The sequence below is a fragment of the Galleria mellonella genome, unplaced genomic scaffold (assembly GCF_026898425.1).
Source record: "Galleria mellonella isolate WM207_F2 unplaced genomic scaffold, CSIRO_AGI_GalMel_v1 utg19, whole genome shotgun sequence".
Taxonomy (NCBI): domain Eukaryota; kingdom Metazoa; phylum Arthropoda; class Insecta; order Lepidoptera; family Pyralidae; genus Galleria; species Galleria mellonella.
In genome coordinates this window covers 2,189,827-2,202,827 of record NW_026442028.1, presented here as the reverse complement: position 1 = coordinate 2,202,827, position 13,001 = coordinate 2,189,827, and the positions used below count along the sequence as shown (strand labels likewise).

General features: G+C 33.6%; 2 protein-coding genes across 3 annotated transcripts in view; one reads left to right on the top strand and one right to left on the bottom strand.

Annotated features, from left to right (window-relative positions):
* The window catches only part of LOC113521184 (prolactin-releasing peptide receptor-like), a 187,270-nt gene extending 186,826 nt beyond the window's left edge, over window positions 1-444 (bottom strand). The window contains exon 1 of the mRNA XM_052894114.1: window positions 204-444. The gene's annotated coding sequence lies outside the window, so the exon portion shown is untranslated. The remainder of the gene's footprint in view (window positions 1-203) is intronic.
* Window positions 1-13,001, top strand: part of LOC113521215 (prolactin-releasing peptide receptor-like) — a 133,363-nt gene that overhangs the window by 110,017 nt on the left and 10,345 nt on the right. For both annotated transcript variants that reach the window (XM_052894111.1, XM_026906681.3), the window contains exon 2: window positions 6,898-8,354. In XM_052894111.1, coding sequence (XP_052750071.1) covers window positions 6,950-8,350 — 1,401 coding nt within the window. In that variant the 5' untranslated portion in view covers window positions 6,898-6,949 and the 3' untranslated portion in view covers window positions 8,351-8,354. The remainder of the gene's footprint in view (window positions 1-6,897; window positions 8,355-13,001) is intronic.

Below are 13,001 nucleotides of genomic sequence, written 5' to 3'. Positions count from 1 at the left end.
GTCTGAAACTGGTCAATGCTTACCTCAAAAGGCAAAAGACTAATAATAAAAAAATAAATAAATATATATGGTGTGGTCATGGAGAGCCACAATTGGGTATACAAGAAATCTACCGGGTCAGACGCATGGGGCTCTGGGTACATTCCAGAACTTGGTTGCTACCTCCCTTATTGCAACAGTATCAAATAAACTGGCTCACTCACCTTATGTACCGATATGCTTTCACGTAGGCCGGCCGGCTGAACAGCAGCAGTTCCAAGATGGAGAATGCGTAGCAACGTGAACTGTCTCGCACCACAAGACACTAGAATCCACACACTTCACCAGTAAATAATACAAGTATCCATACAGTTTTTGTCACAACACAAAACAGAAACGTTCAGGGTGCAACTTGAATGTAGGTACCGACGCTTTTTGGGTTTTTATAAGTTTTTTAATTAAAACATGGCAGCGATAGAAGCTGCGAACGGAGACACTCGCGCGCGTCGACATCACCGAACGCGCGAACATAAACCCTTCGTTCCTATTGGTTGTCGCCTCGCCATCGTCGGGCATGCGCAGAAAAGCCGCGCAAACATTCCGCGCGAGATTTAAGTGAGCCTGATGCAACACCCACTGCAATACGGAATCGCAACCAAGTTACGGCCCAAACAATATATAAACAAAAATCAATTGCCGAATAGATGTAAACGCATCGCTTCAGAAGGGCTGTACCTATTTGGCAAAATTTATTTATTTATTCATAGGAACACCGACAGTTTATTGCATTACAACGTATATAACAAACATTAAATATAATACAATATCAATGCACATGTAAAGATATTCACAGTATTTACTTTAACATAATGATACAGTATGAAAACAAAAAAAAAAACAGAAAGAGATTTATAAAATATTGACGGAATTGACAGATATTATGTAAAAGTTGATCTCATTTTCTACATAAGTACGTCCATGCGAAGCCATGGCGAGTAACTACTAATAAAATAAATCTTCTTTAGATAATTTACAATGTACTTATTACTATTGCAAAACTTGAATAAAATGTACTCGAAACAAATTCCTTTCACAAAACCACAATAACGGTAAATCTTTACAAAATAGTTTCGCTGACACCACGGCACTAGAGTTATGATATATCATCACTTTCCCTACACGAGAGGGGAAAAGTTTTATAATAGCAAACTATGTAACACAATAATTTTTGTGTGAAAAACTTTGAACCATATTTTTACTTTATTGTCCTATTATCTATGAGAGTTAGGGAAAAAAGTGGTATTTCGGTTATCACTATTTCAGCCATTAACTGTCCCCTACTGGACATAAAGCCATAAGAGGAATTCTGCCAGTAGTTGCTACGTTTTACAAGCGGATTGACAACTGCAATTAGGCGGGGGGAAAGGGATTGTTGGTAATGGGGTCTAACTGACCTATTGCTAGCAATACACCTTGTCAGATCGACCTCCACGCGGTTCCCCCTGGAAACCATCGTGGTTAATTCTAGTAGAATTCGTCACGATGGGCTAACTGACCTGCTTCCATTGTCACCTATCACCTCTCACTGGTGCCCCGCCAGCGTATACCGATAGCGCAGGCGGGGATACTATTCATCATTTTACCAATTTAAAAAAAAACCGCAATTAGATTTTTAGAGATGTTTTGAAAGGGATGCTGCTGCGCATCCTTCTACCATTATGTTCTCTTAGTCGCCTCTCTCGACACGCACAGAAATGTAAGGGGGTGGCCTATTCTATGCTGGGACCACACTTGTCGTGTGGGTTATGTTCATAAATATGTATGCTTCTAGTGAGTATTAATTCTATATAACATATAACAAAAAATTCGCCCCGTATTCGTACGGATGCAATTATAGGATGTATTGTACCTTCCGTTAAAAAATATTTAAAAAACAATAAAATTCGTATCAAATTTTGTTGTGTAGTTTTGAATAAGTTAATACCATCAGTTTAATTAATACTACGAATAGACCAATCGATTTTTTTTCTTAGTGAACACTATCGATTAATTGTTAATCGATGAGCAACACTAAGCATAAGACTTAAAGTATAAATAATACAATAATTCCTTACTTATCTATATAAACTAATTTTTAGTTATACTAATCTATACTAATATATATAAAGTAGAAGAGTTTATATGTTTGTACACGCTAATCTCTAAAACTACTTGATATATTTAAAAAGAAAAATCCATTTATACTATTTATTTCTTGAGGATACACAAAAAACAAAACAACACTATGCGACCACGGGCGAATCCAGGAGATACAATTAGCGCCTATAATAGAAGTTCCAATCATTAATTTACAATATTTTATTTATGACTACAATATGCCCCTGTGAATAATTTTCTTGTTACGAAGTAACTTAAAGTCGGACGTTTTCATTTATTAATCATCTATTTTATGCTTTCAGAGAGTTTCCAGAACTTCTTAAGTAATCAATAATGAAGTGCACTAAAGGTTGTACGGAATAAAGGCGAACATAGTATCACATGATTGATCTTTGCCAATAACTGCATTGCATTATACCATCTGTTTAAATTACTCTTCTCCATCAAAAGGTTGCCTAGAAGAGATCGCTCTTAGCGATAAGGCCGCCCATTGTTTTCTTAGTGTAATATTTTCTTGTAATTGTTTGTATTTATAATAACTTTGCTATTATAATCATATGGAGGAAACAATAAAGAGTATCTATCTATCTATGTATCTACTTTATCCTTATAATACACAATAATAAAATATATTTTAAATACCTATTTTAAAAATATTATAATCATCTATTTTTTTATATTATATACTGCATAATACAGTAACAATAATAATAAATATACTAATATGATAATATAGTATAAAAATAATTGGCTATGTAATCTCGGCATAGAATAGGACGCCCCTTCCTTCTTTTCTAACCGTTTTTGCTGTAAGCCGTAGATGGATTTTACGGCTTCACTGAATGCGTGTGTAGGGGAGTGTGCAGACGACTCCAAGCCCGCGAGTGGGAAGTGACGATAAGCGTCAGCTCTTTCTCATGAACTGCAGCGTGCGCCCAAGGGTGCCAGAGTATCTCGGACTTCGACTTAGGCCACCGCACTTTTTAAGCCATATACCAAATATAATATCATTAAAGATATTTTAACCACATTTATAATATTTTTAGTGATATTATAAATGTGAAGTTTATTTGTTTATTACTTCTTGGCTCCTTAATGGCTCGACCAATCGTCATGAAATACTGCATGAGAGGAGGGAAAGGGATTGTAAGTAATGGGGACTGAGAATCTCATTGCTAGCAATATACCCAACCAGGTCGACCTCCTCGCGGTTCCCCCTGGAAACTATCATGGTTAATTCCTGAATTCATCATGATGGGCTGACAGGCCTGTTTTCATTCTGATCTATCACCCTTCATCTGTGCTCCACCAGCGTATCCCGTTAGCGCAGACGGTGTTACCATACCATTTTCAGCCATAAAAAAATACTGCATAAAATGGAGAAGGACACAGGTTACTTTTCTATCAATCAACATATCTAGATCTTGTGGACGAATTCATGATTAATATAATACAATCTTCTGACTATACCTGAACATTCACGTAATAATTTTTATACTATTTTTTATCTAAGTAATACCATCTTTATTTGTAAATATTTTATCTTGTATCTCTTACATCTAGTTCTAGAGAACAAACGGCAAGCAATAATATTATCACTAAGGGGCAATATATTTAAGTGGTAGAAATTATAATCAATAAATTATTCTAGACATTAAAAAGATAAGGCATAATAGATTCGGGAATGACCGAACGGTCGTTATAAGAAATTTATTAGCAATCGTCATTTAACAGCATTTAGAGGTTACGAAATTGCAGAAGTAGAGTTAGCAGCAAATATCGATGAGCAAATTCGGATTTTTTAAATATCATACCACTGTTAATATATATATTCTTTATTGCACTTGAACAATATATGCGACGATTAGTTGAACAACTTGTTAGCAAGGGAGGACTTATCTCTGAAAGAGATCTCTTCCAGCCAACCCAGTGTAGTTAGAGAGAAAATAATTTAATTTGGGTAATCCAGTGCAGGAAAGGTACCGGTGAAAATAATGTATATACAACAAACACTATTGTGAATAAATATATAAATAAATACGTAAATAAGTAAATAGATAAATATATATATATATATATGTATAAGTGCATAGAATTATCATGTACAATTGATTAAAAGATGTGATTTCAGTCTTCTCTTGAAAGAAGTAATGAAAAGACTATCCCGTATGTTTATTATTTAAATTAACATTAGTACCGATGAACACTGTAAAAAATCATTGAGCTAAATACTTGAAACGATTTATGTAAACAATGGTGTTTAGGAGTTTGGATAAGTTGAAAGATTACTGTTGTTGTACAATATATACAATTTATTAATAATTATAATTTATTAAACATTAAATATAATATATATCATAAACATACCAATACATAATGATTGGTTTTTAATGGACATAGAATTAATGTAATAATTAAAAATCCTTTTTTCTTTCTAATGATGGTTTTTAAGCCATTGATTTTGCTGAATGTCTTTAATAGTTTACATTTATCATGTAGTGTTACAACATTAAACATGCTTTTCTCGGGGTAAAGGGATTGTTAGCAATGGAGTTTGACAGCCCCATTGCTAGCAATATGCGCTATTAGATCGACCTCCACGTGGTTTCCCCTGGAAACCATCGTGAACAATTCTTGTTGAATTCATCACGATGGGCTAACTGACCTGCTTCATCCTCATCTATCATCCTTCACTGGTGCCCCGCCGGTGAATACCGATAGCGTGGATGTGGATACCATTCCATTATCACCCATAAAAAAAAAACATGCTTCTCTCCATCCTGTGTACATTTAGAAGTTTAATTGTACAACTTTTACCCGCTTCTTCGTCCGCATGATCACAATATATTTACTGATCGGAATAAAAGGTAGAGAGTAAAATAGCCTATATCTTTCTCCATTCCATATAGTACGTCTATATCAAATTTTATAGTGATTAGTTAAACTGTTAAGGTAACAAAAAAAAAACAAATTTATTTTCATATTTATATCAGTAAAGGTTTGATTAAAACCTCAAACTTATATACAACCTCTATCTAATCAGCCGTAAGTCCCAGGCGGATGTGCAAGTTAAAGAATTGTCTATTTTCATATACAAGTAGAGTATTACTAAATTAAAAAACTATAATAGCTATGATTTAAAAAAAAAAAACTTAAATAGGTACAGTACAGTATAGATATAGTAGGTACGTCCTAATCAAGAACCTTAATATGATTACAAAAATAGAATAAGTCGGGATACGTAATTCGTTGCCAACTTAATTTGTATATCTACAATTGTATGTACGTAAACGTTGAATTTCTCTTTCAACTAAATTCTAGGAACACAATATTAGTATCTCAATTTCGTAAATCAAGTTTACCCAAACCGTTTACTGGTTGTAATAAGAACAATAAATACTACAAAATGAAATTTTCCGATTGGTCCAAATTAAATGTAATCTCTTAATTGAATTTGCCATAAGATTGTGAGGTACTTTGTAATTTGCGAGGACATTAACTCCGTTTTAACGACTTCAAATGTTTTTGTTCGTGAGTACAATTTTAGTATCCACTGCGATAGACGGTGTAAATTACAAAAGGATCGCGGTTTAGCCGTGATTGTCTTCGAAATTGAATGTATTTATATTATATACCCCACTGCTCAATAGTTTTGCCAATAGTTGCCATGCTTGGCAGGCGGGTTGGCAACCGCAGTTAGGCTTTCAAAATGTTTTAAGAGGGACACTGCTGCCCGTCCGTCGCCCAGTCTTTGTCGATTCTTACGACACTCAAGGTAAAGGAGGGGATGGCCTATTCTATGTCGAGCCACACGGCTATATATATTTATAATATGTAAAAAAACTAGGTATTCATCTTTATTAAAACCAAAGAATCGGAAACGGGGAATGATTCTAAGACATCTGATGTCATTTTTAAAAGTTAAAGTCTTTTGAACTTTTTTCTCTATACTGTTTATGATTAAAAAAATAACTTTTCTACATATTATTGCTTGGTATGTTGCAGTTAAAGGCGGTCTTAACATATTTATACCATTTTATGCAAATAACTATAAATATAAAACATTAAAGAAAAAACAAACTAACATTGTTCTTAATTATTTTGAATTTAAACACTGTTAATAATTGTAACGTCAACTTTTTGCTGTATCTAAATAAACTGAAAATTTAAACCGCACGTAAATGTCGTTCAACATTAGAGACACCTTTTGAAAGTGGTTTTATTCTCGCCGTAAATTCTTTGCGAGCACAAACAAATGACATTAACAACAAATCTGTGAAAAGGTTTCGCCAACATTCAAGTTCCATTTAACTCTATTCGCTTCATTTATAATGCTTTCTTTTGCTATAGGTAGAACAAATTTACTTTTTGTAGCTCCGACATGTGTCTTCTGCAATATAATCTGTAGGCCATTCCTCTTAATGTGTTCTTGGCTTTAATAGCAATCGTATGGGTTGTCATGGAGACAGCGCGTGTGTATGAACCGTAAATTCAGATGAACTTAATCTTATTTTGTTACAGGAAAAAAATCGTTATAATACAGACGACAAGGTGCAAAGTATTTAATCCACTTTCTATTTACGATATCTACGTAGCACTCTTGGAATTTTATGCGTAGGCTGATTAACTGAATTATACTTTGTTATCTTACCGCCTCTAGAGGTAGCCAGTAAAACGGCATGAAAATATATTATCTTGTAAAAGAACAACAAAAAAGTTAAAAGTATTTTATCATCTAATTTGACAATTTCTTGTTCTCAGATGGACTGGCAATCAACCACAAGCATCGAGAAGATATTGTGGCGAAGTTAACATGACATCAACACACAACGCCAGCGGGCATAATGACGTGCCGTCCGCAATGGCTGACAAATTTGAACCGTCTACGATGGGGTACAACGGATCACATATGGGCAGGGGAGTCATCCAGATCCTTACGAAAACACTCGCTGGAGAAAGCATGGATGTTATTGATGAACCCAAGAATAAAACAACAGATATCATAGACGTCGATATTGTACAAGTAGCTTTTTGCATTCTTTATACGTTGATTTTCGTTTTGGGAGTTTTCGGAAATGTTTTAGTTTGCTACGTCGTTTTTAGAAACCGAGCAATGCAGACAGTGACAAATCTTTTCATAACAAACTTGGCATTATCAGATATATTACTATGTCTCTTTGCAGTACCACTTACACCTATGTACACTTTTATAGGACGATGGGTGTTTGGAAGGCTTCTTTGCCATCTCATGCCGTACGCTCAAGGGACCAGTGTCTACATATCTACTTTGACTCTCACTTCTATAGCGATAGACCGGTTCTTTGTAATTATTTATCCTTTCCACCCAAGAATGAAGCTAAATACTTGCATCTTTATTATAGTTTTCATTTGGGTATTTTCTTTGGTAGTGACATGTCCATACGGTCTCTTCATGGGCCTGCTAATTACAAGAAACAAAACTTATTGCGAGGAAAGCTGGCCTTCAGATAGGTCGAGGAGGATTTTCGGAGTTTTTACCACTGTACTGCAATTTTTAATACCATTTTTAGTTATAGCTGTATGTTACACTTGTGTTAGTATAAGACTGAATGACCGCGCTAGGTCAAAACCAGGTGCTAAAAATACCAGAAGAGAGGAAGCTGATAGAGACAGAAAGAAAAGAACAAATAGAATGCTCATATCTATGGTAGCCATATTTGGGATTTCGTGGTTACCCCTTAATTTGATAAACATATTCAACGATTTCTATGCACAAATGACTGAGTGGAATTACTACTATGTGTCATTTTTCCTCGCCCATTCAATGGCAATGGCATCAACATGCTACAACCCATTTCTTTATGCATGGCTGAATGAAAACTTTAGGAAAGAATTTAAACAAGTTCTACCCTTTTTCGAATCAACAGGAGGCGTCAGAAATAGTTACCATTCCGGGAGAATGCCAACGCATAAAGCTGACAAAATATGCAATGGTAACGAGACAATTCAGGAAACGCTATTAGCTTCCTCATTTAATAGGCCACCTTCCATAAAACAGAGAATGTTAGAGGGAAACGGCAGAAAAGACAATGGTGTGGAAGTCGAGAGTATATTACTTGAGGAGAAAACAATCTCAGCCACGTTTCACACTAAAAGTGAGAATATTAATCTGCAATTAATAGACGAAGAGTCACAGCTTAGTGAGCCGAAGGACCCTAAATCGCCTGTTATATAATTAAGTAAGTAACTTACGTATTATTTTAAATATTGATTAGATTCAAATACGTTTTGAACCTATTTTTAAATTCTTAATTTGAATAGTAAAAAAAAAACTCATTTGTAAAAAAAGATCGTTTATTTACAATAATGAATTAAATGTCGTACAGATATAGAGCAAGTAAAAGCAAATCCTTATATATAATATTGTGACGGTTCGCCTATAGTACAATAGGTTTAATACCATAAGTACATAGAAAAGCAACAGGGGTTCCTATGGGTGACCGCTGCGAAAGCTGAGCTATTTAATATAAACAAACTTTAAAGTCAAGGTTCACAATAGCGTATAGAGAAGACGTTACCATATATGAAATATTGACACAGAAGGGAAACTCCTTTGATGTGTTTTCAAAGAGTAGTGGATGTCACAAGAAAATTAAATAAATTAAACAAAAATATATTATATCTTATATATAACCAAATTATAGTTTACCTTTTATCATCAGGTGTAAAAAGGATGCATACAACACAGTTTAATAAGGTTTATGAGAGTCTTTAAAGTTTTATAAATTCGATAATCAATTTAATAGAAAATACCAAAATACGTTAACATATAATTAAATTGAATTTGAAGAAAAGTTCAGTTCGAATAATGGGCTAAATCTGATTATTGAAATATCTACCCTTCGGTGAGATAATCTATGACGTTACTAGGTGAGAAAAAAAAAAAAAAAAAAAAAGGAGGAGAGCCGGCAGATCGGCGGGCGCGCGGGAGTCGCTTTTGGAGGAATTGCGCAGTAAAAAAGAAAAAAGGACGGAAAATGGCGCGGGAGTCGTGTTTTAGGGATTGCGCAATAAAATAAAAAAAATAACTGGGATATAGATCTAGGAGGGACTGGATCGATGAAGGGGTTTGAGATCTTAGTGTATCACTATCGATTAAGTGTGTGAAATTAATCAATAGAAGACTGGAGAATGCGGTGAGCTTGTTCCATTTATTACTACGTAGTTAGATTTTTGACTGTGATCACAGGCAAAGTCTATACTTAATATTTTTCCCAACAACTATTAAAATACGTATTTAGTCGAGTCCATATACCTTTAGGTAATGCGTATATCGTTAAATGCAATCACATTTGAACAAAATTTACATCAATATAATTTACGTACTTACGTTATTCTACTCATATACAAAATCCAATTATATGGTCGTTTGATAGAACTTCATCAATTTGATTCAATGTTCTAATTGTCCAGTTTTGGAAAATACTTATTGAATCAACTATTGAACTATTACAATACTAACTAGTTTCATATCTAGTTATTATAAAGTATTTATTTATTGAGGATAATAGACTAAAGTGACTATGGTCTGGTCTCATTGCTGGGGAAACAGCCATTGATGAGAGAGAGGGGTTATTGAGTGGCGACCCTGTAAATGCAAGTGCGGTGTGGGCTACCTCCATTGTTTGGAGTGACTGTTTTATGTGTATTGTGGGGCCGTTCCTTGTGTCAGTCGGTGGAAATTGCCTGTGTTCAGTCGTGGGTTGGTGATGGTTGAGACGATGATGATGATGAAATATTTGTATTTATTACACTATTACAGTGTTGGTTTGGAATATCTGTTCATACTTAACGCTTCATGGTGAAGTGTTTTTATACCATTACTCGGTCGACCAGATTAATGATTCTTAGTCTATATTTGATTATCCATGACTACATGTGGGGATTTGTTTTACACCAGATGTACAAAGAGACAGCTTAACTGTTGTAAGTGATATTATGTGAATGTAATACTTTTAATACATTATTAATTGTGTTACTAGATAAATTCATGTGACTGTGGGGTGTTTATGGTAAACAAGCCTGTATTGTTTAAATAGATATTTTGTCTTGATTTATTATAAACTTTAATATTGATTTTGTTGTAGTAAGCAAGCTGATAATAACAATTCTGTATGTATTACTGGTTTCTAATAATATTTAATTATGCTGATATTATGGGTGTGGATTTATTTCCTAATGGTAATAAATGTACTAAAGGATTCTCTGACTATAGTTATTATTATCTAGGTATGAGATACAGTATAAAATTAGTACTAAATGACAAGTATGAGTTATGTATTTTACTCATATTTAGAAAGGAAGTTGTCCTGGCAATAAGGTTTGTATGTGTGTTGTTTGTTCATGTTATATTGACTAGACAAGTTCAGACAGGGTTAATATTAGTGAATATTTACTGGATTTATATTTAATATACATGTTTTGACTATTTTATGGGAATAGTATGGAGATATACAAGTAGTAAAATATAATATTAGTATTTTATAAATTTAATTATTGAGTTATATGTTTATGTCGGACTGTATCCAAGGAGATATTATCCTATTAATATCAAGTTAGGACAATTACTTTAAATATTAATAAAGCAAACACTAACACTGATTATTCACTTCTTTAATAAATTTACATTAGAGGTTAGAAATCAAATAGATAGCATATTGGGAAAATCTTCACCACACATGTATTTGAGGAATGTTCTTGATAATTGGTACTGTGTGTATATGTTATTGCAAGTACAATTGCAATAAGAATGTTAAACTTCTAATCTTCTGTTCATTCTTGAAATTGAGAGTTGGCTTGGCTACTGATGTGAATATAAAACTGCAGTATTGCTGAATACTATTAATTATTACTGGTGTAAACCATGATTATTTATATCACTGATATTTTAGTTATATATTACGGTTGATATATGATGATTTTATATTTAATTATATTAAACAAATACAAATAAACAAATTTGCTAGTATTTGTTACGTTGACAGTTGTGATAGATAATCAAAATTCAATTCAATACATCAATACGTCATTTAATACGTCATTAATGTGACAGATGTCAAACAAAAGGAGATTATACACGTTATGATTCTATATCTAAGTCTATAGAAAATTTATATAATTTTCTGTTATTTTATAATAACTGTGGGGAAATATTGGAATTATTTATATGAGAAATTTCACTTAAATGATATGATAATTATTTAAAGACCTAATTTCTTAGGGATTTAATCACGATGATTTAAACACTAAAACACTTGTTTATCTGAGAAATCCTCTTATTAAATAGGTTTACTAAGACACTAAAAGGAAGTAGATATAGTATAACTATAGTACAGCTACAATAATTGTATGGGACTTACTGTCCTTTCTATACAAATATATATTTAATATATATCTTTCACATTATAATTATGCAATATATTGCCTCTACTACTACAACATACACAAATAGGACTTATTGTCCTTCCTATATACCTATATATAATAATTGACCTGGCACTTTAATGTGTAATTTATCAGTACTTATGACAACAACCAATTAGGACTTATAGTCCTCTCTATAAAGTTACATAAATATTTAATCTGATTATTTCACACTGTGATTAATCAAACCTCTATAAATATTACAAAAGATCTCTATTACTCTCAACACAATAATAGCTTGTTGGACTTAGTGTCCTCAAACTTATAGAAAACCCAACTGGTTATTTCACGAGACGTTGTTAACTTGTGATTAATCAGTGTCTTTTAAAGGACTTATAGTTCCTTTAGATATATCTCTCTGAATAAATAATTGGTTAATTCACAATGTGGTTAATCAACAATAATATTATATATAATTGACTGGACTTATAGTTCATTCAATAGCACTCATTACTTTTAGTAGCTCTTGACCCATGGGTTGGACTACTCGTTCTTAGGCTCTGGCCTAATCAACAGATTTAACTTGAACCTTGAGTATTCTTGTTATTAAGTAAATAATATTAAATTGACAATGCTATGTTATGATATAGCAATTATCAACATTATATGGCTTGGCCAATTCCAGGATGTGGAAGGTATCCACTATCACACAAATCTTCATCTCTATCGGACTGTCTTCACAGGTGATCTCTAATGTCACATTATAGGGCCGAAGGGTTATGTCCCAACAAAGTAAGTTCTGGTGTCTGGGTGATCTCGCTTCTTGGTCTGATCTCTTGTGGAGCCGAAGGGAAACCCCCATTGAGTAAGCTCGTAACAGGGTGACGCTGGGAAACAGTTTCGTACTGTTAGTGGGTGATCTCTATGTCGCCATATAGGACTGAAAGGGTCATCGCCCATGAGTAAGCTCTCGTGTCGGAGTGATCCTGGGATTTCAGTTCCGATCCTTTTGCCTCTGGCAAACACCAATTTATACTGGAAGCATCGTGGGGCTGGTGGAGCCACTGTAATGTTGAAGTAAATGTACTTATGTTTGGTTTGGAACTGAGAATACTCATGCCCTTATTACCATCAGAGTGCATTAATAAATAGTAATACCCTTCCCTACCTTTTTAGGAGGAAGAGTTATAGATAGTTGGAAAGTCTTCCACTGGTCCGGGCGTGTGAGGGGCCCGACCGCTCCCCCATTTTTTTTATTATTACAGTTATTCTGTAATTTACTATTAAATTAATATATTATATTCTAACTTCCTAGTTACATGAATTATGAGTATAATTCATTAATTATTCTTAATCCTTAAATATTTATCAATCATCTTCATTATTTAACTCCTATCATATACCAATTAAAGAACCTTTTGGTTATTACACACACAACGGGTCCTACATTACTAGACGATCAC